Below are 27,623 nucleotides of genomic sequence, written 5' to 3'. Positions count from 1 at the left end.
GTATAGCTTTTATACGTCACTGAAGTCAGTCTCCATTCTTTTCTAAGAGATCCAGGTATATCCCCAGCACTCGGGAAGCAGAGGCAAGAGTATCTCTGTGAGTTTGAGGTCAGCCTGGTCTACAGGATATTTCTGTGTTAATTTATTTAATTAACTTACTTAAAGTAATTCTCAGCCATTAAAGAGTAGTCAATGACTTCATTGTCATAACGTTATGAATCATAATTTAACCAAATGAATTGTCACATTTGTAAACAGAATTTCTACAGGAGACAGAAAAACTAATGAAGGAAAAGCTAGAAGTACAGTGTCAAGCTGAGAAAGTCCGCGGAGACCTTCAGAAGCAAGTGAAAGCTCTGGAAATAGATGTTGAAGAACAAGTCAGTAGGTTCATAGAACTGGAGCAGGAGAAAAACGCCCAACTCACAGATCTGAGGCAGCAAAGCCAGGCACTGGAGAAGCAGCTAGAGAAAATGAGGAAATTCTTAGATGTAAGTGTCTTCAGCTTGGGCTGTGTCTGAAACCGTGTGTTGCTCTGTTTGATAGATAGATGTGAATGGGTGGGTAGGTGGGTGGATGAATGGATAGATGAATGGATGAGTGGACAGACACACGGCAGGTAGATGGGTAAATAGATGGTTGGGTGGATGGATCACCACTAGGCCTGAGGATTTAGCTCAGTAACACAACCAAAGTTTGTTTAGTATTCAGAGTCCCTGAGCTGAATGCCTGTATATTTAAGACAAATTAAAAGCACACCGAGTTTGTGAATAACTCTGAGCAGCTAGGTTTTTCAAATTCAAAGTTAAGCTCGTTCTAGTTTTTTCACTAAGTTCAGGGCTCCAGGAGCTCTCATGTGTCTGTGCACGGCTTTGTGTGCGGGACTCAGGTGACTCGCGGCCCAGGGATTGGCACAGCGGATGCACTTCCATTGCTCTCTCCAAAAAGGCATTGAATTTTACTTTTCACACGGAACATAGTTCCTTAGGGTTTCAGAAGCTTATGACCTTCCCTTGCCCAGGGAATCTGTTACTGGCATTTTATATTTTTTAGATATAAGTCTAGGATTAAACAGACTGATTTATGTATTGCTCATTTGTTCTATGACTGAATTAGCAGTGGAGTTGTCCTGTGCACAAATTCTCTTATTCTGCATTTAACATTTAAACAAAAAAGATGGTACTGCAAATGATTTTTAAATATTCAAATTTCTAGTGAAGAACCCAAACAGGCAATGTATTATAAACCCCCCAATTTTATTTTCCTTCTAAGCCTTTTTGGTTTGGGGTGTTTGTGTATTGGCCCATTATTTTTAAGCCTCTGTCTAAAGGGATATAAGAAATAACAGAAACAATGAATATTACATAAATTATGCTGTTTCGTAAGCCTCACAGGTTTTTGTTTTTGTCTTTTTTAGACAGGGTTTCACTACGAAGCCCTGGACGGTATAGGACTTGCTATGTAGACTTCACTGATTAAAACTCATAGAATCCACTTGCCTTTGCCTCACACGTACTAGCATCAGAGGCATGTGCCACCGTGCCCAGTCCTCCTCCTCCTCCTCCTCCCCATCGCCCATGTTGATATTGTCATTGTCATTAAACTTTAGGAGCAGGCGATCGATAGAGAGCACGAGAGAGATGTTTTCCAGCAGGAAATACAGAAGCTGGAGCATCAGCTTAAGGCTGTGCCGAGACTCCAGCCGGTGAGCGAGCAGCAGACCAGAGAGGTAAGAACTCGTCCAAATGCTGTCTTCTCCTTTCTCAGTTTGTATCCTGAGTGTAACATAAGGCGTCTTCAAAAACTCAAATGTAGATTCTTTCTGTAGTATTTAAACCTTAAAAAAAAATAAGTATTATTTCAGTATAAGGTACTTGTTAACCATAAAACATATTGTATTGGTTTGGGAATACAGTTACTGTGCTTACCTGGAATGTTTGAAGGGCTGTGTTCAAACTCCACTATTGCATTGGGGGTGGGGAGGTAAATTTGGAATTACTTCCCTCTGTATATTACACAACTAAATCAACTTCCTTGTTCATTTCTCTATCTCACTCCTAATGGATTTGCAGACCAGCAGGATGACTCAGTGCAGTGTGCTGGCTAATTTTATGTCACATTGACACAGGCTAGAGTTATCTGAAAGGAGGAGATCCTCAAATGAGAAGATGCCTTCATCATCTAGCTGTAGGGCATTTTCTTAACTAGTAACTGATGGGGAGGCCCGGCCCATTGTGGCTGGTGTCATGCCAGGGCTGGTGGTTCTAGGTTCTATAAGAATGTAGGCCCAGCAAGCCAGTAAGAAGCACCCTTCATGGCCTCTGCATCAACTTAAGCAGGCCTCCATGTTCCTGCCCTGTTTGAGTTCCTGTGCTGACTTTCTTCCATGATAGACTACTCTGTGGAAGTGGACACATAAGGAAAATAAACCACTTTCCCTTGAATTCGATTCTGGTACTGGTATTTCACTGCAGCAATCGTAACCCGAAGACACTGAGGGTCTTAGGGCTTTACTGCTGTGAGCAGACACCATGACCAAGGCAACTCTTATAAAGTGATAACATTTAGTTGGGGCTGGCTCACAGGTTCAGAGGTTCAGTCCATCATCACCAAGGCAGGAGCATGGCAGCATCCAGGCAGGCATGGTGCAGGAGGAGCAGAGAGAACACCATCTTGTTCTGAAGGCAAACAGAGGACTGGCATCCTCAGGCAGCTAGGAGGAAGCTCTCCATGACCACACCCACAGTGACAAACCTTCTCCATCAGGGCCTCACCACCTCCAGCAAGGCCACACCTCCTAATAGTGCCACTCCCAGGGCCAAGTTTGTTCAAAGCACCACACTGAGTAAAGGCACTTGCTGCCGGGGTGAACAAACTCTTCCAGGGAAGTAGAAGTAGAGACCCTTCTCCAACTGGTTCTCTGACTTCCACATGTGTGCTGTGGCACACACGCATACATGCACACACTCGAACATATAAATGAATACAATAAAAATTTTAACAAAATGTTAGCAAATGCATTTTAGACTGATTATTTAATTTATTCATTAGCATCTGATTGCATCTTCTCTTCCTATCTCTCAGTCCCCGCTCTCTCCTTCCCCACCTTCCTGTCCACCCTTTCTCCTCAAAAAAGGAGAGGAGGTGTTTGCACAGATTATCATAAAGAACGTTGATCTATAGATTTCTTCTACTGTATTTGGTTTTGTAAAAAACGTTTTTAAATTTTGAACTATCACAAACACATAATATGTTCATGGGTGTGCTTTAATGTGTGTACAGGAGGTGCCACCATCCATTTATCATTTGTGTTGGGAATATAGTGGTAGAAACATGAAGTGTTCTTTTCTGTCAAACACTGTAAAACTTTTTTAAGACAATGAATCTGAATCTGTTTATCTCCAACATACTGTACAACCTTTATGCAAAAAAGGAAAAAAAAGCAGCCACCGACATCCAGGCTTCAGCACTTCATTCTCTTCTGAGTCTGCTCCAGGGGCTCCAGTCCCTCTGCTCACTCACACACTTACTTACTCACTTACACACTCACTCACACACTTACTCAGTTACTCACTCACAAACTCACGCACTCACTAACACATTCACTCACTCACTCACTCACTCACACACTTACTCAGTTACTCACGCACTCACTCACTCACACACACACTCACTCACTCACTCACTCACACACGCACACACTCACTAACATATTCACTCACTCACTCACTTACACACTTACTTACTCACTTACACACTCACTCACACACTCACTCACACACTCACTAACATACTCACTCACACACTCACTCACTTACACACTCACTAACACACTCACTCACTTACATACTTACTTACTCACTCACTTATACACTTACTCACACACTCACTCACACACTCACTAACATATTCATTCACTCACACACTCACTTACACACTCACTCACTTACACACTCACTTACACATTCACTCACATACACATTCACATACTCACACACTCACTAACACATTCACTTACTCACTCACTCACTCATGCACTCACACACTCACTCACTAACATACTCACTCACTCACACACTTAACTTACACACTCACTCATTTACACACTCACTCACTCACTTACACACTTACTCACTCACTTATACACTTACTCACTTACACACTCACTCACACACTCACTAACATATTCACTCACTCACTAACATATTCACTCACTCACTCACACACTTACTCACTTACACACTCACTCACTTACACACTCACTCACACACTCACTCACATACTCACACACATACTCACACACTCACATACTCACACACATTCACTCACTCACTCACTCACCCTCACTAACACATTCACTCACTCACTCACTCACTCACTCACTGTGTGTTTTGGTGTTTTTCCTGCATGTAGGTCTGTGTGAGGGCATCAGATCTGAAAGTGGAGTTACAGATGGCTGTCAGTCTCCATGTGGGTGCTGGGAATTGAACCCATGTCCTCTGGAAAATACTCTTAACTGCTGGGCCTTCTCCAGCACCTCAGTGGCTTTATGACTGTCATCTAAGAACCTATAGTTAGATTACACCTGCAGTTTTTTAATGTGCTGAGCGCAATATTTTTCATTTTGGTAATTTCTTCAAAGTGTCTCACTAAATTTAGTATTCTTATATTTCTTAAAATTATAATATTTTTACACATTTCTTCTTGATAAGTATGTCCATAAGCCATCTTGTTAATCCTTCCTGTATTCCTCCATTGCTGCTACACAAGCCTTGGGGGATGCATATCAGTCCTGGAAGATAAATCTTAGAACAGATTTACTGTTTATTTTGTGCAGCGTAGGAGTCAAGACTAATGGCACTTAGAGGAGTTCAGATCCCTTCGTAGTCCTCTCCTCATCCTTCCTGGCTTGCAGGACGCATCGGCTAAATCTTTGCCAGATGCCTCTTACCAACTCTAAACCCATGGCGGACTTAACGCCCATTGCTCCTCACCTAAAGATACTTGATGTCATTCAAATGCACTTTCCCTCTTTCTGCCAGGGCGAAATCCACGATGCTCTTTAAAAGAAAAAAACCCTCTGGGGATGGGGGAGGAGGTCAGTGAGCCGGATGTAAAATGAATAAGAAAATGTCAGTTTTGTGAAAGCAGTAGTATTCCTCTTTAACTAGTACTCCCAGTTTTATCAGTGTGCACTGTGCCGATTTTGCTAGAGATGACCATTGCTATCCTCATTGTAAAGTAAGATTAGCATGTTTGAAAACACCTGATTTTAGTGGGGTATACCTGGGTTCTGAGGAAGGCAGCACTGATTCGCTGAGATACACTTTCAAGCCCCAGAAAGCAGTTTTTAAGATATAAGTATGTTTCATAACTATGAACACTCTGTTTTTCATCATATTTTCAGGTTGAACAGTTAACTAATCACTTGAAAGAGAAGACAGACAAGTGCAGCGAGCTGCTGCTGTCTAAGGAGCAACTGCAGCGAGATGTTCAGGAAAGGAATGACGAGATTGAGAAGCTGGAGTGCCGAATACGAGAGCTGGAGCAAGCCCTGCTGGCTACTGCAGACCCCGTCCCCAAGGTGTGAGGCCCAGGGACCTCGGCCCTGACCTGCTCTAGTGACAGCCGCTTAATGACAGATCGCTATGTTCCCTGTCCAAATGAGAACATAGTGTGTCTTCATTACTACTTGTGTTAGTTTTACTCAGATGTTGTTTGCATCCCATTTCTGACACAGGGAGATTAGTTAGGCCAGAAGAGTTCTTTACAGTTTTAATGGCCATGAGCTTTCAGACACTTGCCTGACTCCAGATTAGGCGCAGTGAAGCCCGTCACCATTATTCTCCAGAAAACCAGAGTCTTAGAAGATGAGCAGAGGGAGGGAGCTTGGAAGCAGGCAGACCGGAAAGACTTCTTGTTTTACCTCAGAATCGAGTTTTAAATGTCAGCAGTGTGTGTTTGGTATATGAAAAATGCATGCAAGAATGAGTACCTGTAAGTTGACCAATATTCTAAAAGTAGAGCTTTCCATTATAAATTGGAGAAATAGAATTACTGCTAAATAAAAATACTACAATGAACTATCAGGGTATGATGTCTGAGGTTGTAAAACGTTCTTATGTATCTTCAGGTGGAGGACCAGAAAAGGTCCGGAGCTATAGAAGCGGATCCAGAATTATCTCTAGAAGTTCAGTTGCAGGCTGAGAGGGATGCTACAGATAGAAAACAGAAAGAGGTAAGAAGTTTCTTCTTCAATCACAAATACAGTCTAAAATCAGTCCCCTAGAAAGTACCATTTGAATCGAAAGGCACTGTCTGAAAGCGAGGTGTAAAGTGCTTCCCAGTTCCTTGAGGATTGACCTTGAAGGTCAAAACCTGAACAGACAAGCTGGTGAAGGTCAGTGCCAGGTGACGAGATGGCGAGTTGAGCCGGAGTTGGTGGAGGGACCACGGTCAGCTTGCACATCTCGGTCACTGCTCCTCTGCCAAGTGTCTGCTGGCTGCTGCTGTTGCTTTCTTAAAACATTTCCCTGTGGTGACTGCATATTGATTTCCTTAGTGGACGTTATTGAACAGTGGACTAGAGTGACTGCGACTGAGTCTGTAGCTCATTACTGCGCACTCGCCTAGCTCGGGCAGGCACTAGGATTCCTCAGCACTACATATACTACAGGAACGACAGAAATATTACGGCTCTCCTGCTTTTCTGTCCTTCTTACCTGAAAAGTATTCCATACAGCTGGGATTAGGGGTGCACCCTAATTGCCCCAGAGGGTTAGGTTGGTGGAGGGATTGGGGCTAGTTCAGGCTGATTGAACAACATAGCAAGGTCCTATTTTAAAATAAAAAATTCAGAGTAATTACAAAAGTGAATTCAACTTCCTACTTCGTTTGTAATGTATTTAAGCCTTTTTTTATTTCATTAAATACATGCTGATGCTGTGGAAATGACTTTTAGAGTATTTAGGAGGTCATGCCCTCATGTACCTGTGCATAGGTACAGGTCGGTCCCCGGGTCGTTTTTCCATACTTGTCCATCTCAAAGATTTATTTCTTCAAAGATTAACTGATAGTATGTGAATATGTTCCTGTGAGTGTATCGGGATCCACCCACCAGAGTCCTGAAGAGGGTGCCCCTGGAACTGGAGTGACGCCATTCTGGGTCACCTAACATGAGTACTGGGAACCAAACAAGGGTCCTCTCTAAGAGCTGTATGTACTCCTAACCACAGATCCCCCACCCCTGCTTCTGCCTCTGTGCTTTTGAAACTGAGCCTCTCTCCAGTCTAGCACTCACCAGTTAGGCTAGACTGCTGGTCAGTGAGCCCCAGAGAGCCACCCATTTCTGCCCATCCCGAGCTAGGATTCCCAGAATGCACTGCTACAGCTATCTTCCTTACATGGACTCAAGTGGATCTCATCCTGTGTGCCAAGAGCTTTATACAGTGAGCCATTCTCTAGCCCTGAAATTGTTCACACTACATTGTCTTCATACAATTTTTCAGGACATTAAGTATATTTCAACAGATATTTGTTGGATTTACATAATATGAGGTGACAATACAAGCTATAAAAGATATAGACAGTATTTAGATACCAGCGGCCATTAAATCAGTGGTCAGAGAACTCATAGAAACAAGCACCTATACAAATGACTGTAGTTGGAATGATGCTTTTTAAGACAAGACAGATGTTCTTCCTGGCACCTAATGCTGACAGACATTTATCTGGAAAGTTCTTGTTTATTTTGGTTTTGGTATTTGACGAACACAAAGAGCTTGCCTTTTATGCGTAACCACTCATGTTTATTTTTAAGAATTGATGTGGAAAGATTATCTTGCCTTAAGTGGAAAGGGAAGTGAAGTTGCTCAGTGGTAGAATATTAGTCTGAGCCTGGTTTGGATACTGGCACCACAGAAAACTAAGTGAAGAAATCATTTCCCTAAAGTAGGAACCTTTAAGCAGATCTGAAAGCCTGCCTCTCCTCCACCTCACCCCCTTTTGTCTGATTTTTATTACTTTTACTTAGGCTCTGTGTATGGTGACCTTTTCCTTCATCTCTGTCTGTTGCACCACGTTGCCGGCTTCCCAGGGAGGCCAGAGGGAATTGGAACTGGAGTTCCTGGTGGTTCACAGCCACCATGTGGGTGCTGCGAATCGAACCCGAGTCCTCTGGACGAGTTCCAGCGCTCTTAATTGCGGAGGCATCTCTAGCTTTGTTTTCTTTTTCACAGTGCTAGATCAAAGCTAGCTCATCTGAAAACTCTTCACTGACACTGTATATCTTTAGATTTTGTTTGTGTGTGTACATGTGATATGCGTGCATATTCACACCTGTGTGAGTGCATGTCAGTATTGGAAGCCAGAGGTTGATATCAAATGTTCATGATCATTCCCTGCTTTTTTTTACTGAGACAGGCTCTCTCCATGAACTAGCCAGTTGGTTGAGAGCCCATGTTTACCTCCCGAGTAGTAGCTGCTGTCATGTCCTCCTGGCTTTAAAGCGTGACTGAGGGGGTGTGAACTCCAGTCTTCCTGCTTTCACAGCAAGCATTTACCCACCAAGCCATTTCCCCAGCTTCCCTTATGTCATGGTTTATATGTACTCAGTCAGGGAGTGGCACTATCAGAAAGTGTGGCCCTGTTGGAATAGGTGTGTCACTGTAGGTATGGGTTTTAAAACCCTCCTCCTAGCTGCCTGGAAGCCAGTATTCTGCTAGCAGCCTTTAGATGGAGATGTAGAACTCTCAGCTCCTTCTGCACTGTGCTTGCCTGGATACTGCTGTGCTCCTGCCATGATAATGCAGTGAACCTCTGAACCTGTAAGCCAGCCCCAATGAATTGTCCTTATAGGGTTGCCTTGGTTATGGTGGCTGTTTACAGCAATAAAACTCTAACTAAGACAGCTTGTCTTCAGTTTTTAGATGCTGACTCACTGTGTTGCCTAGGCTGAGCAAACTGTACAGATTAGAGGACTATTTATAATCTGCTGCCCCAGTAGCTGGAACTACAGGCATACACCACCTGTTTTTAGTCCTTTTAACATGTACAATCTTTGTTCTACTACCTTAGTTTCCTGAATTGAGTATTTAATAGACGTCTATTTCCCACCCAGAAGCAGTTGTCGTTTGGGACTAGAAAACAGAGCTATGTCAGCCATCTTGTTTCTTTACAGAGGAGGCATAGGGGGCGGGCAGTGAACGAACTCAGGAACTGTTGACTGACACTGGCCGGTGTGTACTGCACGGCTACTCACCTGCGTGACAGCATCAGAGCATGAGCTATAGAAACCAAAACAACAGAAACCTGTAAGCATTTGCTCTGAAAACGAGGCACATTTTCAGATAACTGATAAAAATGTAAGGTGTATCAAACATGTATCAGATTTTTAATGGATTCACTTTCAGCCTAAGTTTGGATAGAAACATCTTTAAAAGGCAGTGAGACTTTGAAATGCAAGATGAATAGAAAGAAAGTTTTTAAAGTTTCAAGAACGTTTTTCAAAAGTAAGGGAATTATTTGTATAGAAATGAGGTTTCTAGTTGGGCATAGTGGACTCGATGCCTTTCTTCCTGGCACGTGAGAGGCAGAAGGAAGTGACTCTCTGAATTTGAGGCCATCTTGGTTTACATACTGAGTTCCAGGGCAGCCTGGACGGGGAATTGAGACCCTGTCTTGAGTACGGAGAAGGAGAGGAAAAAAAAAAAACTTTGTGGGTTTTTGTTGTGGTGATTCAGAAAAAAGGTGCCTTAAATAAATTTCATATCTTGTTTTGTATTGCTACCGTGCTTATAGCAATGATAGTAAATAATAGTTAACTTTGTTCTAGGCCAAGTGCTAGCAACTGCTGAGGAGTAGTTTAAATACTGTCCCCTTGGGGTCTTCATCTCACCTGTGTGTAAACTGAACCTTAAGAGAACTTAACACTTATCAGAGCCAGAATTTTTCACGTATTTCACTGATTTTAACACCGTTGTGATGCAATACTGACAAACCTTAGGGATGTCTTTAGCAGATGAGTTGTTGACAAACATAAAGGCTGTAGGGTGACATTGGTACAATAGAGCATTGCTTCTGGGCTCTCCTGTGGATTTGAGTCACCAGGGACCTGATGAAGGCCTCTGCAGTGCGAACATCCGCACATCCATGTAGGACATGCATCCAGTGCACAGCCAAGTATGGCTAATTTGCTGTTCCCCAGCTCACACTGAGTAGCAAGGCTTTAGATCATAGAGCTAAGATTTTGTCTGTAAAATGACACATCAAAAGAATGGGCATGTCATGTAATGTAGGCTGCAATTTTGAAGTGAAATAGCTATGTGTGTGTCTTTTATAATACCTTGTTCTAAAAGTAGCTGTAGAAGATTGGAGTAGTTGTGGAAGACACGCATATGCGTCCATACTAGTATATGCCCTTAATAAACAACATCATCAGTGGTCTCAGCAATAAACTGATCATTATATGTGCAGTCTCTAAATATATTTAAGTACCTATAGAATTAAATGCCAGTGTTACAGATGGTAGATAGATAGATAGATAGATAGATAGATAGATAGATAGATAGATAAATAGATATCCTTGTCATTAGTTAAAAGAAACCGGGTAAATAGGGCTGGAAAGATGGCTCAGTGGTTAAGAATTTTGACTGCTCTTCCAGAGGTCCTGAGTTCAATTCTCAGCAACTACAGTGGTGGCTCAAAACCACCTGTAATGTGATCTGATGCCCTCTTCTGGTGTGTCTGAGGATAGCTACAGTGTACTCACATACATTAAATAAATCTTAAAAGAAAGAGGAAAGGAGAAGAAGCAAGGTAAACAGTAGTTTGGAATAAAAGACCACAGTAGGCATCCCTTCAAATTCAAAGATGGCTTTACCCCAACTCTGTGATCTGAGGACATGTTGCTCCTGTTGTGACTTTTCTTTCTTCTGTATAATTGGAATGGATTGTAGAACAGTCTGTGTGTGTGTGTGTGTGTGTGTGTGTGTGTGTGATGGTATGTGACTCTGCACATAGAGGGGACTCATATGAAGGCCAGAGAGCCACTCCAGTGTCATTCCATGTATTTTGAGACCTGTGGCTCACTGGGACCTGGGGTTCAACAGGTACACTAGACTGGTCTCAACAAGCCCCAGGGATAGCCCTGTCTCCACTTCTCAGTGCTGTGATTCCAAGCTCACGCCACCACACTTAGCTGGGGATCGAACTCAAGCCCTCATATGTGGTCGTCTGAGCTGCCTCACATCCCAGCCTCACATCTGGCTGGTATTGCCAGTATTAAACTATTTTTATCAGACTTGTATGGCTGACTTCAAAACCATGCTTGTCGGAACTGGGACTCTAGTTCTGTGACGGCACGCATAAACAACCTATTACCCCACAGACTGTAAGGCAGTAACAACACAGCACCTCCAGTGCTACTCCTGCCTCTTCAGGTGCCTGTATTGTAGCCGTTTTGATATTTAAACAGGCATTTGCAACCCATTCACTGAACATCTATTAAGCAAGTGTGAAGTAGTTGATTAAATGGTTATTACCATCTGTATTCAACCCATACATATATAATCAAAATAATAAAAATAAGTCTTTTCTGTAGTTTGAAGCCAGGTATGGTGACATATGTCTTGATTTCTAACACTGAAGGAGGCAGAGGCAGACTAGCCTGAAACATAGCAAGTTCCAAGACAGCCAGGGCTACGTAGAGAAACGCTATCTTTAAAAAACAAAACCAGAAAACAGAAAAATTCAGTTTGAGGATGTTTAGGAATTAAGTGGGTAAATATAACTTAGAAAAGCATTTTCCTTTATGTTTAAACATATATAAATGGCAATACATATCCTTTAAAAATAAATTGAACTCATTTCTATTTGACAGCAACATGTGTATGAAATGGGTTTTGTTTTGTTTTGTTTTTCGTTCTCCCTCGGATAACTTTGGCTTTAAAGATCACCAACCTAGAAGAACAATTAGAGCAGTTTCGGGAAGAACTGGAAAATAAGAATGAAGAGGTTCAGGAGCTTCTCATGCAGCTGGAAATTCAGAAAAAGGAGTCTACCACCCGCCTGCAAGAGCTCCAGCAAGAAAACAGATTGTTTAAGGTAATTAGCTTAGAGAAATAATTTATATTTTAATACTTTGTATTTTGTGAGTGTGGGTGAATTATCTCAGCTAGCCCTAGAAAAGACCCCAAAACCCAGTATTTCATGTACAAGCTGCAGTCCTCTGTTCTCAGCCCTCAGCCATACTGCCCTTGAGACTTGCTGGTTGAGTATCGTCAGGGCTGTTTCTGCTTCATCAGTCTGTCCTCAGTGCGCCTCTCTCTTGTGCACATGCTTCTGCTCCATCCTGTGTAATGGTGCCCTCCTCCCTCTGTCTTCACCCTCTCTCTCCTCACGCTCTTCTCGAGATTCCCTCCTTCACTCTCAGACCCACCTTCCTATCCTTTTTGCCCAGTCATAAGCCCAGCCATTTATTGGCCAGTCAGGAATTAAATTGGAAGCAAGGTTTGTACAACAAAGGGTAGTAGTGTACATGGAAATTCACAGCATCCAGATCTTGGGGCTCACACTTCAGCATTTGTACATGTAGCACAAGACCAACACCCAACGTGTTTGCCACCAACATTAGTAGGCAAATGAATTTGCATGGGAGCTATTTGCTGCTCAACCTATACACTTGAGTTCATCATAAATGAAGAATATTTGAGATCATTTATCAAAATATTTTAAATAGTGAAATACAATATCTTAATTTAATTTATTATATGCATGCCATCTCTTCTATAAGACTTAGTTTAAGGAATGTTTTGAAACAACATGTATGATCAGACAATCATGATAATTATTTTTGTTTCTAGGATGAAATAGAAAAACTTGGGTTTGCCATGAAGGATTCTGATTCTGTGTCTACTCAGGACCAGCCCATGCTGTTTGGCAAATTTGCACAGCTAATACAAGAAAAGGAGATTGAAATTGACCGGTTAAATGAGCAGTTTATAAAACTCCAGCAGCAACTTAAACTCACAACAGATAACAAGGTGTGGCCACTTTAAATTTGTTTGTCAAAATGAATGAGTTACAGGTTTTCCATTTTTACTACACTCAGCTGTTTTGGGGAAGGGAGTGGGTTTTCACTCACTCTGCAACGTTTTGGAGGTCAGTGAACAGCTTGTGGGAATAATTTCTCCTTAAGCCATGTGAGGCCCAGAAATGAAGCTCAGTTCCCAGCTTTGACAGGCAGCATCCTGAACCACCGAGCTACCTCAGAAGCTGCAACTAAAATTTAAAACACAAAATAGTGATGCTATTCAGTTTCCTGTTGAATTCCCTGGGAGTAGGGTGCATGCACCCGAGTGTGCAAACACGGGTCTCCATGCCTGTGTGCACGGGGGCCAGAGCAGGGCATCAGGTGTGTTCTGTTGCTGCTTTCTGCCTCGTTGCCTGGCTTTCTCCCTTCCGTCGGGTTGACTGCCAGTTCTCAGCGCTGGCTTACAGGCGCACAGAGCCCTGCCCAGCTGTTTCTATATATGCTGGGATCTGAACTCAGTTTCTCATGCTTATGGAATGAGCCTTCTAATCTGCCCGTTCCCATCAGAATTGAAAAACAAACATCATGGTCAGTGAGATGGCTCAGCTGCTGAAGGCACTTGCTCACTGAGTACAAGTCCACGCTGTTCAGTGTGTTGGGCTTTCCCTCTGAGAGTCATCTGTTGTGTGTCCTTTTCTAGCACTATATTCTGTTCCAGGGGATGTACTGGTACCATTTCCGTAATGGGAAATGAACTGCTCAAGTTTGAGCTCAAGTTTAGCAAAACTCCCAGAATGAAGTTCTGAATGAGAAGAGGTATCTTGCTGGTCTCTCTGCAGAAGAACATTCCTGTGTCAGAGACAGTGTTGGTTTGGACATACTCATTTCTATAAGGTCATTTCTGAAAGTAGAATTTCCAAAATATAAATATACATTTATTTTATTTATATCCCGTTTTCATTAAATGATAGGTCATTGAAGAACAAAAGGAACAGATACAAGATTTAGAAGCCCAGATTGAGCGTTTGATGAGTGATCAGGAACATATGAAGAAACAGAGAGAGGAAGAAATAGAGCAGCTCAATGGTGTGATTGAAAAATTGCAGCAGGAGTTGGTCAGCATTGAGCAGAAGACAGTGGATGCCGGGACCCTCCCAGAAGATGAGGAGAGCTTTAAACACCAGCTGGACGAAGTGATTGTTGAAAAGCTGGGTTTAGAACAACAAGTAGAAACCACCAACCAGGAAATGGCATACATGAAAAGTGTACTTAAAGAAATCAATTTCAAAATGGATCAGATAACGCAGGCACTGTGCAGCTTGAATAAAGAGTGTGCCAGCAATAAAGAACTTCCCAGTGCCCCTAAGGGAAGTGTCCACATGACTGTGCAGGAGCTCGGCAATGACAGACTGCGGCCAGAGGATGCCCCTGCCCAGGATGCTTCCAAGCCTCTAGAAAACCAGACCCCCCTTATGTGTCTTCAAGAAAGCATTCACGCTTCTAGAATACTAGAAATAAAGTCACTACCACTGGAGAGGTCGGTTAGCACCAAGGACTTTGAGCTTACCCAGTGTCATAAAGAAATAGAAACCATACAAGAGCAAGAGCAGCCTGAAATAGAAGTGCTTCAGAAGAAGATCACAGCCCTGCAGAAAATCCTTGAGGAGTTTGCTGCTGCATTGGTCAGTCAGGTCCAGATGGAGGCAGCTCAGGAGTGTGCACAGTTCTACCAAGGAAAGCAAACTGGTTCATCAGCACCCGGAAGGACAGACACACAGAATGTAAACTGTCTGACAGAAAACATGGAGACACATGACCCCACATTGGCCTTGAGACCAGCAGAGTTGGTGAGCCATGTGGCTGAAGTGCACAGTGGTACACTGTCAGAAAAACATGTGGAAATTGCAGAGAAAAATGCTTCAGAGACAGAAAAAGTTGTGGCGCTACAGAAGCTGGTAGAGGAGGCCAAGAAAAGGCTGGAAGAGGAAGGAAAACAAAGCCCTAGGGATGGGGAGGTTAGTTTTCAGTATGATGCTTTGTTTTCACTCAAATGCTCTAGGTAATTCCTTTGTTCAGTGATGGTTTACAGATAAATCTGGAGTTTGGTTTATATCAAACAACTTCTACATAATAAGAATTTATGAAAATATACTGCTTCTGAAGGATGGGCATTACTTTTTTTATTGGATATTCTCTGTATTTACATTTCAAATGTTATCCTCTTTCCACCACCCTCCATTCCCATCCCCACTCCCCCTCCACTTACTTCCATGAAGGTGCTCCCTTTCCCAGTTACCCTCTCCACCTCAGTGCCTTGGCATTTCCCTACACTGGGAAAGCTAGTCTTCACTGAACCAAAGGCCTCTTCCATTAATGCCAGACACTGCCATCCTCTGTTACATATGCAACTGTAGCCATGGGTCTCTCCATGTGTGCTCAGTGATTGGTGTTTTAGTCCATGGGAGTTCTGGAGGGTTTGTTTGGTTAATAATGTTCTTCCCATGAGGTTGCCAAACCTTTCAGCTCCTTCAGTCCTTTCTCTAGCTCTTTCATTGGGGTTCCCGAGTTCAATCCGATGGTTAGCTGCAAACACCCTCAACTGTATCTGTATGACTCTGGCAGAGCCTCTGAGGAGGCATCCATATCCGATTCCTGCCAATAAGCACTACTTGGCATCAGCAATAGTGCTTGGGTTTGGTGGCTGCATATGGGGTGGATCCCCAGATGAGGCAGTCTCTGAATGATCTTTTCTTCAATCCCTGCTCCTCTATTTGACCTTGGATTTGTGTTGTGAAATATGGCTCATGAATTGATTGTTTAGCACTGAGAGATTCAGAGACATACACAGGGTTATATACAGACAGAACTCCCAAATGAAGTACAGTGCTACCTTGAATGATTATGGCTAAGGCTTTGGGGATGACTTGATTGGTTGATGGTCTAGTTTTCTGAAACACAGCTGCTCATAATTGGCCTCATGAGACTTTGCTGTTAGACTTGGCTGTGGTAAGCTTTTAATTTGCTCATATACTATATTAAATGCAGCTCCCTTAAACTAGGGCAAAAAGCTATAGACACAGTTAAAATTAACACTGTGTAATTTGTATTACCAGAGTACAAGTGCAAACTATATTCTGTAGTCTTCAAATATGAAATATATTCCATTAGTAAAGTCATTTATTGAAACAAGAAATATAAAAATATTAATTTAAGCTCTGTTCACCAGGACTTCTGTGGGCTTTTCTTCCTTAATTTCTTCCTAATACATATGCTCTGACATTCTGCCTTTTAAGAAGTGAAAAGTTTCACATTAATAATATGTTGATTTAATGTGGACAAAGGTCATTAGCTCTTACAGGTTGCATACTGTTCATGAGAGAACAATGAGAGAAAGTGAGAGAGTGTTAGAGATCTGGAGGTCTTCTTAGGTAACAATCAGAAACCATGGTTGTTTCTTATTGTACAGAAGATAATACAAAGACTTTTCGTGTACATTGCAAAGGGTTATAATTTCAATAACAAGATTTTTCCACCAAGACTTGGACTACTTTACTGTGGGTAATAAAAATTTAAATGGTAGTAAGACTCCCTGTCTATGACAAGTAAGGAATATCTTCGTCACGTCTGATACAAATTTGAAAGCTTTGGGTAGCAACCAAGTATTTTAACGTGTATCCTAATGACAATGTTCACTTTCATTTTCAGAAGATTGCTCTGATTATCTTCATACAGAGTGATGGTTCTGAAAACTGTCCTTGCTGATGTTTACAAGCAGTGGCCATTTTGTCCTCTGATTGTAGGCAGCCATTCTTAGTAAAGCTCCCAGGTAGTGGCAGTGTGGGTGTGCTTTGAACAGCACTGTGGTTTCTCAATGATAATGTTCTCCTCAACTCTCACTCTGATAACTGTTAAGCTAACTCATGCCGGTGGAGACAGTGGATCTTTGGGTGGACTTGGAGCTGTGGAAGCTGAGTCAGTAGTCACTTCAGAACTCTCCAGTTATAAAGAAAGGGCAGAAAAACTTGAAGAAGATCTTTTGGTAAGATGAGCAACATAGCTCCTAATTTATTTATGTTGCCTCTCTTCATTTCCCGTATTCCCTAGATCTATATCTTAAACTTTAGTGGTAGGGAAAGCCTGTTTTAGATTTAAAGAAAAATCCCATGGTTACATTTCTTTATCTAAACTTCTTGTTTAGTTTTTCTGGGAATAATGGTTGGAAAGATGCTTCTTATTTGTCTTAGGAGATGGAGGAGTAAGAGGTGATGGAAGAGGAAGAGGAGATGGAGGAGTAAGAAGTGATGGAGGAGGAAGAGGAGATGGTAAAGTAAGAGGAGATAGAGGAGGAAGAGAACAGTAGATAGAGGAGGAAGAGGACAGGAGATAGAGGAGGAAGAGGATAGGAGATAAAGGAGGAAGAGGAGATGGAGGAGAAAGAGGAGATGGAGGAGGAAGAGGAGATGAAGGAGGAAGAGGAAATAGAGGAAGAGGAGATGGTGGAAGAAGAGGAGATGGAGGAGGAAGGCTTTTGTTATACTGGACTAAAGATTTCCATGGAAACAAAAGCTGATAACATGATTCATGTCTTTATAATCTGATCATAATCTGTAAAAAAGCACGCAGTAACTGTGGGACACCGAGAGTCATTTCCTTTTCTGCTGCACGTTAGCATTGACACAGGAACTGTGCTGTCTATATTTCCACCCTGAGCCTTGCTTCTAATGTAAAAGACTGATGTCTCTGCCTTCTGTTCATTGTGTTTTAGGTAAAAGAAAGCTACATAATATCACTTCAGAAAGACTTAGGCCAAGTTAAAGATCAACTCACAGAAGCCAAGGAGAAATTATCCTACTACTTAGAAAAAGAGAACAGGACTGGAGACCAGGAAAGCACACAGGTTCCCGTACCAGAACCACCTTCTGTTGAACAGGGTGACTGCTCTGGGCCCATAGAGAGCAGCAATCAGACCCGGCAGACCCTTGTTAGAAATGCAGGGATTCAGATGGACTTACCAAGCGAGTGCTCCGCAGAAGTCAGAGACACCATCAATCAATTTACTGAAAAACTGGAACGCATGCAAGAGCTACATGCTGCTGAGATTTTGGATATGGAATCCAGACATATTTTAGAAACCGAGTCTTTGAAGAAAGAACATTATGTTGCAATCCAGTTACTGACTAAGGAATGTGAGACCCTGAAGGAGATGACCCAGTGTCTGAGATGCAAAGAGGTAAGTGTCTTTGTAGGATGTGCTCTCTATGTCCTGCCATTTGCCTTCCAACAGTGTAAGCTTTTGAGAGAAACATTTCAAAAGGATCCAATAAATAGTACCTCTTTTCATAGTATAATCACAGTTTGGCATCTTCCTGTATAGGTAGATAATGAAATTCTCATATGGTTTTGGAGCCTGTTGTGATTTTGTATCTCATGATTGTTCCTTCCTATGGCAACATCTGTGAGGAGGAAAATTAGACTTGTTAATTAGTGTATTATTTCAGTATGATGTTAAATTAATGTCTTTATTTCTCTCTTAATGGTATCAGAGACTAGTTGAATTACTGATTGGATCCAGTATTTTATAGAATAAATTTTAAAGTCATGTATGTTCTGATTTTGTCTTCTTTAATTAGGGATCTTCCATTTCTGAATTGGCAGATTCTGTTGCTTATCAAAGTAGAGACGTATATTCCAGTGGTAAGTTGAGTAAAATTCTGGAATGCTTAAAATTCTGGAGTAGTGTTTATTTTCGAAGTGTTCTTTTGTATGCAAATATGTAATTACAGGTGGTTATTTTCTTAATTTTAGATTCTGAATCGGACTGGGGTCAAAGCCAGGGATTTGATACAGGAATAGAAGGCCGAGAAGAAGGTGAAACTTCAGCAGATTTATTCCCAAAGAAAATAAAGGTACTAGAGACAAAGCCTAGTTACCTCAGGCAGTGCCAGCTTTGCACTGACAGGCCAGTCAATGAAAGTTCCTGTAGAAAAGTCCTCTGTGAAGAAATAACCTCACACGTACAAGGATCCTTGGCAATCTGTTTCTAGGCTTCATGGATATTACTGTAGAATATGGTGGAAATCGTTTTTCTGGATGCCTCTTGTAGCTTGCCTTTGAAGACCCCAAATTGGGGAAGCCCCTCACTCTAGTACTGGGAGAATGCAAACCCAAGAACTTGCAGAGAGCCTATCTTGCTGCAATCAGGCAAGAGGTTTATTGAGGGGAAGAGGGGAGACCAGAGCTATGGGGATGACACATATCTCACACGCGAGATAGAGGAGTCAACCCCGAACTCAATTAGGGGGACATATTTATAGAGAAAATTACATAGGCAGTTAGCAACAGGCACATAGCAATTTCATTGGTTTATTCAAATTGGCACACTCTGTTTTTGGATATGATTCAACTTTAGGCCACTCTTTTGTGGCACACTGACCTTCATACTAGTTTTTCTCAGGACTACAGAGTCAGACCTTATCAAGACCAGGTGGTCTGCAGTTTTTGTTCTTACCCTTGAGACATACTTGTTCTCAAGGCAGGGTTAGTCGGGCTAGCTTGAAATTTTAACTCTTTCACCTTCAATCAGATCTTTGTCTAACTAAATCCTCTGAATGCCTTGAGATCATTTAAACCTTGCACTGTGTAACTCAGCTTGTTTAAATTGAACTTACCTTTAAGAAAAACAATATAATCGCTACTACTTAGATCCCCCATGTAATCAAATTTTACAACTTAGCTGAATGTATAGTTTTACTCTTAAACTGTGTTCCCTATGCCTCCCTTGTAACCCACTATGACCCTGACTCAAGCTGTGTGTATGTGTAAGGTATGATGATGAAATCTACAATCTCTGCTAGAAGCAAGGATGTTGAAAGCAATGAATGACCCACAAAGAATAACGTAGCTTAGGTCAGTGTATCTGTTTGTGCCTCTTGTTGTTCGGAGCCCATGAAGTTAGGAAATCAGCTTCTTCTCTTGTAAAAAGTTTTCAACGAAGTTCCTTGTTTGTTTACCACACTTGGTGTGCTGTTCAATGATGCAGAGGATAGTCCTTTGTTAGGGGAGCTGTGCTTACTCTTAATTAAATGACACCAAGAGTCAATCTCTCTCATACAGCAGTGTCCCATAACATATATGTTTAAAATTGTCTGTCTGTAGACTTTTCACCCCATTTCCCATTTTTTGTTTGACAAGGTTATGAAAGCTGTCTCAAGGTGCAAGGTATCTTCCACATTATTCCTTTGGTCAGGTCAGTGACTGATCACTAAGTCTAGAACTATGTTAGCCAGAGAGAGAAGGGAACTTAGATGTGCCATTGACACATAGACATTGACAGCATCAGAACTGACTCACCGCTCCACAGGAAGCAGACATGGAGACATGTTGGAATCCAGTTCTTTGTCTACAGCGGCCTTCCTAAATCAGCTGGGGTTGATGATGATGCTTGTTGAATTTTGTATGTCTTATTTTTCAATCTCTCAAGTCCTAATTTTGCCTTCAACACTTTATTTTCTAGGGACTAGTGAAAGCTGTGCACAGTGAGGGCATGCAGGTGCTTTCTCTCTCCAGTCCCCTCTGTGATGACGCAGAGGACCATTCTCTTCAGCAGCTGTCAGCATCGTGGCTGAAAGAGAGACAAACTTACCTCAATACCATCTCATCTCTTAGAGATTTAATTTCTAAAATGCAAGTGCAAAGAGAAACTGAGGTATTCAAAGAATATTTATCTTCTAGACAGCTGTACATTTGTTTAATGATAGTTATACAACTTAAAGAGTAAATTATCTTTTTACACATGCCTCATGTGAATTATTTTTTATCTTTTCTCACCTGAAAAAATGTACTCTCTTGAACTGTTGAAAAATATATCTTTGTTAGTAGACTAGAAATTTCTGGAACCTACGTAAAGCGTGTTTATTGGAAGACTGACTTTTCCCATTTGCACTTCACAGGCCTATGACAGTTGTCAGCCTCATGACAGCTTCGCAGACTGGCGAGGTGAACTTCTGCTTGCCTGTCAGCGTGTTTTTGTAAAGGAGCGTAGCGTTTTACTAGCTACCTTCCAAACTGAGCTGACATCTCTCAGTGCTAGAGATGCGGATGGATTATTAAACTCTTTGGAACAGAGAATACAAGAGCAGGTACTAAAAAAAAAAAAAACTTTTAAAGAATCTCTTTTGAACAGTAAGAAAAAGTGAATTATTGATTTTCTGTGGAGTCTTGATTTAAATATGAAGGTTACCATTTAACAGAAATTGCTAAGACTATATAGAATCAAACTATTACTTCAGATGTTTTCCTTTACATTACCAAGTAAGAAACACTGAGAATTAATGAACTAACAGCTACACAGTTAAAAAATGAGGAACAGGACAAACCCAGAGAAACCAGAACGATAAAGTTGCTGTGCTCTGTTGATCCAGGGATTTTCATTGCTAGTTAGGTGTGGTCTTGTTTTCAGTATGGCTGTGTTCGTCAGACTTGCCATTGCTGAACAGAGTATGTGATACGAACACTTTACATTTCCCACAGCAGCAGGTGTATTTGAAGTTGCCTGTTTATCTGTATATTGCTGTTGAACATGGCCTCGAACAGGGTATACTAAGGATGGTGTTAGCTCATGTGCATACATATACCGTATATCCATAAAAATTGAAAATTAAAATATTGTAGATAGCCGTCATTCCATTTTAAAACCACAGAATTAATGATTTTTCTTTTTTAAAAAAGGTATCAAATTCATTCGAGACAGTGGTACACACCTTCAATCCTAGCACTTGTGAGGCAGAGGCAGGCAGATCTCTGTGAGGCCAGTCTGTTCTATAGGGCAAGTTCCAAGATGCGGAGAAACCCTGTCTTTTTTTTTTTTTTTTAGACTTTATTTTAAAAAACAAAGAAAAAAATTTTAAACATTTTTGCATAAATGTATACAAATACAACTGTGTCAGTCTTGGCTTTTTTTTTTTCTTTTTTTTTTTACAATGAGCAAAAAGTACATGTAATACGGGGTGTAACCCAGAATTTGTCAATGTGTTCTTGGTGTGTAAGGATGAGCATGACTTTTTTTGTTGTTGTTGTTTTGTTTTGTTTTCTTTTTTTCTTGGACTTCATACAGTCTGTGAGTTGTTTCTGGGGCAGTGCGAGCCTCTGGGGTTAGCATCCCACTATCAGTGACTGCATATTATGTCTGTTCTTTTGTGACTGGGTTATCTCACTCAGGATGATATTCTCTAGATGCAGCCATTTTCTTAAGAATTTGGTTAAGTCATTGTTTCTGATAGCTGAGTAGTATTCCATTGTGTAAATGTACCACAATTTCTGTATCCATTCATCTACTGAAGGACATCTGGGTTCTTTCCAGCTTCTGGATATTATAAATAGAGCTGCTATGAACATTGTGGTGCATGTATCTTTGTTGTATACTAAAGTGTCTCTGGGGTATATGCCCAGAAGTGGAATAGCTGGGTCTTCAGGTAGTACTATGTCCAATTTTCTGAGGTATCGCCAGACTGATTTCCAGAGTGGTTGTATTAGTTTACAACCCCACCAACGGTGGAGAAGTGTTCCTCTTTCTCCGCAACCTCACCAGCATCTGCTGTCATCTGAGTTTTGGATCTTGGCAGAGAAACCCTGTCTTAAAAAAATCAAAAGGAAAAAGGAAACGTTATTTAAGAGCATCTGTCACTATAGCTCGCAGCTGTGACCCCGGGATCACACGTTTGTAGCACAGCTTCACTTCTTAACCTGAGGGGTTTTAAGGCTGGGATGTCTCGAAATGATAGCCTTCTTGCCTAGCACGTGTAAAGTCGGCTTTAGTTCCCTAGAGTTCGGGGGAAAACCCGGAAGAAATAGAAAGCTTGAGAAGACCTCTACAGTAAGCCAATAATTAAAAATGCCATAGCGTTAGTGTGCCCAGGTCTTGGCTTTTGAATAGAGTTCTCCCTTAAAGGAGCTGGGGTCCTTGGAGGCTCCAGATTTTGGGGCTGGAGCATGGGAGGTATGGGGTAAAGTCTCAACTCTCCTGGACCTCTCTTCGATGGCTGGTAAAAAAAACTGCTCACAGAATCAAGAGAATGTGTAAAAAGCTCAAAGAAGCCAACCTGAAGCTTTTACACTAGCCAAAATTTTAGAAAATCTAAATATCAAACTAGCTGAGTAAGATAGCACATGCCTGTAATTCCAACACTAGGGAGGTAGAGGCTGGCAGATCTCTGAATTCAAGGCCAGGTGTTGTCTGACAAAGCTTTTCCTGGGGAGCCACTACACACATCAGCCTCCTGAACCCCCCAAATCCCTAAGCTAAATGATTACGAAGCAGAGTGAAAAAACTCATGAGATTGTATTCATGAACAGATAAATTAAAATGTCACAGGACAGTGCCTCCCAGTGCATGTTCTCCAAGGGCAGTGTCATTAAGAATCATCTTTTATTAAACATGATTTATTTTATCAAATGATATTGAGTGGTAGATGCTGAAGTTCATACGGAAAGATATTAAATGATTTTTTCCTAATTGTCAGCTAGTGCTCCGGAAGACACTTTCATTGATAGTATGACTCTCGGTGGACAGTCCTTGCAGACAGCTCACGCAGCCGGTCAGTGCAGCAGTGACTTCAGCTAAGTGCAGACGTGAAGGGCACGTCTCTCTCTTGTACTGCCATTAAATACATGGCAGGAATCCACTCTTAGGAAGAGGTGGAGCCGACCTTCATGCATCTGCCAGAGGAGGGGACAGAGAAGCAGAGACAGTGACAGGACAGGTGGACACACAGAGCAACTGCATTGTGACCCACCGTGTCACACTGTAGGAAGAGTGCCACAGGAAAGCAATTCTGACCTTGTTGTCACTCACAGATTAGACAGAAATGAGAACCTCAGTCTTGTTAATAACCTGTACCTGGGCCGCAGGACAACTCAGCAGTTAAGAGCCTTTGTTGCTCCTGCAGAGGACACTGCTTTGATTCCCAGCACCTGTAATTTGTAATTCCAGTTCCAGGGGATCTAGTGTCCTCTTCCACCCAATTCTGTGGACACCAAACACATATGTACGTATATATATATATATATATATATATATATATATATATATATATATATATACAGGCAAAACAATGACAAAATATTCATATGCTTTATTTTTAATCTCTCTCAAACTAAATACAACCCATTTGTTCTCCAGTGGAAAGTGAACCAACTGTGGTATAGCTATGCAATGAGTTAAAACTCAGTAGAGGCTAGAGAGATAGTTCAGGAGTTAAGAGTTTAGAGTCCTGGCTGCCTGTGCTCAGTCTGATGGTTAGCTGGAACCATCCTCATCTGTATCAGTATGGCTCTGGCAGAGCCTCTGAGGAAACATCCATATCTGGCTCCTGTCAGCAAGCACCCCAATAGAGGAGCTTGAGAAAGGACTAAAGAAGCTGAAAGGGTCTGCAACCTCATGGGAAGAAGAATATCAACCAACGAAACTCCCCAGAGCTCCCAGAAAGTAAACCACCAACCAAAGAGCAAACATGGAGAGACCCCTGGCTCTAGCCTCATATGTAGCAAAGGATGACATTGTCTGGCATCAATGGGAGAATAAGCCTTTGGTCCTGTGAAGGCTCCATGCCCCAGTGTAGGGGATGCCAGGGCAATGAGAGGGGATGGGTTGGTAGGAATGGGACATCTTCATTGGAGGAGAGGGGAAGTGGGAGAGGGAGGGGAGGGGATAATATTTGAAATGTAAATACATAAAATATTCCCCAAAAAAAAACAGTCCTTGTTGCTCTTCCAGAGGACATAGTTTCAATACCTAATATAGTATCTCACATGTTTGTAACTCCTGTTTTGTACACATCAAAGTAATTTTAAAGAAATAAAGGAAGACAGATAGATAGACAAACAGACAGCTAGAATAGTAAAACATGTCTAGCTAAAAAAGAACAAGCTGTTGGTGTTCTCTATTCTGTCTGCTATAGAAATTCTTAAAATGATAAAGTTATACTGACTGAGAACAAGTGAGTTCTTTCTAGGAGCTGAGGCTGAGAAGAAACTGACATCAAAAGAATCTGCTGAAGTAGTTCTGTACCCTGATATGGACATGAAAGAACCTCAGCATAGGTGGTGAAATTCCATACTGCTAGATACCAAGAGAGCAGCACGCATAAACACATGAATGGCATCTAAACAAGCCTACAGTTCAGACAACACAGTCAGCTTCCTTCTTTCACCAGTGTGCTGTTTCCACTTGTGTCAGACATTACCGTGGGAGGAGGCTAGCTGAGGGGATACAAGAGTTTTGGCTTAAGTTAATACAAAATAAGGATTTGTGTGTGTGTGTGTGTGTGTGTGTGTGTGTGTGTGTGTGTGTGTGTGTGTTGTTTTAACTGACCATAGAGCAAATTAGCCTGAGCTCTGAAGAAATGTCACGGTCTCAAAGGACTTATTAGTAGTACTTTCATTTTCCTATAAAGGACACCGGGTGAAATCTAAATTTTCTCTGTTAGATATACAGTAATCTTAATTGCTTTGATAAGAATATTGTGCCCATGTAGGATATTCCTGAGCCAAGCCTAAGAACTCAGTTCTATCACTGGCACCTCCATCGTGGGAGGAGAGAACCAGGAATGACCCTATATATAGAAAATGCACAGCAGTATTTAGAAACAAAACTCCATCTGTCTGCAACAAACCCTCACAGATTTTTTTGACAAGAAAAATAGTGGGAAAATGTAGTGGAAAACAAATGTAGCACGAGTGCCCATCCTTTCTCATTCAGACTTCCTGGACGCTAATTCCGTTATCTCTGTTCCTCTTTCACCTAAGTTTTCATTGTCCTTTGTGACAGGACATTGAATATCACACAGCAATGGACTGTCTCCAGAAAGCAGATAGGAGGAGTTTACTGGCTGAAATAGAAGATCTGCATTCTCAAATTAATGGCAGAAAAGTGACTCTGGAAACAGAAGAGGAAACGGAGAAACCCAGCCAAGGTGTGTGCCTGCCGCACTCCTTTGACTCCATGGCCGGAAGGTTGTCTTTGTTGCCTTCCGAAGTATTTCTGCTCAGGCAGCTTCCCTTCTTATGTGCATAACACGAGAAAGGTGGTTACTCTTAGGGTCGGTGTTTGTCAAGCAGGTTTTGAAGAGCTGTATTTAATTTAAACCAAGCAGGTTACACTGATGTGGTTGAGATCACCAGGCTCCAGGTTTATTTTCTTCATTGAGAAAAGTCTTTTTGCCCTCTTAAGATCTAGAATAAAAGGGAATCCACAATAAAAATAGCTGTGTTTTAATAATGTTTCGTTTACAAAATTGTAATGTGTAGCATCCATACAGTAACTTACAAACCTCAGATATACACTATACCAAATACTCAAATTGTAAAATGAGTATCAATCTGTGTATATTTTGTGTCATTTCTTCACCTCATATGGCATTTTTCCAAGTTTCTACAAATATCTTTACATTAGCTTTTGTTGCTGTGAAGAGTTTTCTCCACAATTGTGTGGGCAAATTTTGTGTGTGAACCTTTGGTTGTTTTTGCTGTTAGCTCTTGGTGTTGTAGCAGCTAAGACAACTTGTGTGCAGTGTCTAATACTCATTGACACCAGTGTGTTCTCAGCTCCCAAGGGAAGGAATCACTCGGTGATAAATTCTAATTTATTAGAGGGTGCCTAGCACTTTACTTAGTTTTGAGAGGGTGTCCCAGCTGGCCTCAAGCTTTATGTAGCCAAGAATGATTGTGAGTTGTCTTTACCCTTCCAAGTGTTGGAGTGAGGGTGAGTACTACCATGCCTGGCACAAACTGTTTGGAAAAGTGATCATACCAGTGTGACACTCACTAATGGGCTGTAGTGTTTTGTTCTTTACATCTTTGCCAACAGCCGCCGTTGTCAGACATGTTGCCCTTCTACTGGGTAAGCAGTGCATACCTGAGAGTGTATTGATTAAACTTGGATGGAGTGATGTGTCCCCTTTCTATTATACAATAGCTTCATTCTACATCTGAGTGTGCTTAGGGGTACTCTTCAAACATTCCAGTAGAGGCATGTTTTAACTGGGCTACTCAAAGAGGAGTATTCATCGTGTCTTCTGAGGACACTTGCCACATCTCTAGTAATTGAGTTTCAGCACAAGTTTGAAGTCACTACATAGATTCTGATTTGTAATGGAAAAGCTGAATCAGAGCTGGGTGTGGTGACTCAGGTCAGTGGTCTCAGGAAGCAGGTGGGTTGCTGAGAACTTCAGACTAGTCTGCGCAGGGTTACAGGGTAAAACCTTGTCTAAAAGAAAACAGTAGTAATTGGATCATTGTAGTCATTGTCCCATGGGTAACCCCTGTAAATCTTGAGTGTGGCTATCAGGGATCACTGGGGATTTTTAGTGTGTGAATGGTTGTCGTTCCACTTATACTAATGTGCAAGATCCTATCTGCAATATCTTATGGGCATCTAAAGCTGCTTATTTTAAGTCCAGCATTCATTAATACATTGCTACATTTTTGCCCCTCCCTTGTGTTTTTAGCTCTGAAGCATTTGTCCCTAACACTCCGAGGAAAAGCAACACTATTTAGATGATCAGTTTGGGAGAGTGGTAGCAGTTGTCCATGTCTTTGT

General features: G+C 41.7%; 1 protein-coding gene across 7 annotated transcripts in view; it reads left to right on the top strand.

Annotated features, from left to right (window-relative positions):
* The window catches only part of AKAP9 (A-kinase anchoring protein 9), a 137,072-nt gene that overhangs the window by 88,311 nt on the left and 21,138 nt on the right, over nt 1-27,623 (top strand). For 5 of the 7 annotated variants that reach the window (XM_080936102.1, XM_080936099.1, XM_080936097.1 and 2 more), the window contains 14 exons: nt 259-491; nt 1,610-1,729; nt 5,408-5,584; nt 6,134-6,238; nt 11,950-12,102; nt 12,861-13,040; nt 14,002-15,045; nt 16,944-17,069; nt 17,796-18,260; nt 18,661-18,724; nt 18,836-18,936; nt 20,544-20,735; nt 20,980-21,168; nt 25,854-25,998. In XM_080936102.1, coding sequence (XP_080792228.1) covers nt 259-491; nt 1,610-1,729; nt 5,408-5,584; nt 6,134-6,238; nt 11,950-12,102; nt 12,861-13,040; nt 14,002-15,045; nt 16,944-17,069; nt 17,796-18,260; nt 18,661-18,724; nt 18,836-18,936; nt 20,544-20,735; nt 20,980-21,168; nt 25,854-25,998 — 3,294 coding nt within the window. The remainder of the gene's footprint in view (nt 1-258; nt 492-1,609; nt 1,730-5,407; nt 5,585-6,133; nt 6,239-11,949; nt 12,103-12,860; nt 13,041-14,001; nt 15,046-16,943; nt 17,070-17,795; nt 18,261-18,660; nt 18,725-18,835; nt 18,937-20,543; nt 20,736-20,979; nt 21,169-25,853; nt 25,999-27,623) is intronic. The other 2 variants (XM_080936101.1, XM_080936100.1) reach the window with 1 other exon arrangement.

Source organism: Micromys minutus (genome assembly GCF_963924665.1).
Source record: "Micromys minutus genome assembly, chromosome: 23".
NCBI classification, from domain to species: domain Eukaryota; kingdom Metazoa; phylum Chordata; class Mammalia; order Rodentia; family Muridae; genus Micromys; species Micromys minutus.
The sequence above is the reverse complement of the archived record's forward strand: the minus strand, read 5'-3'. Positions and strand labels throughout refer to the sequence as shown.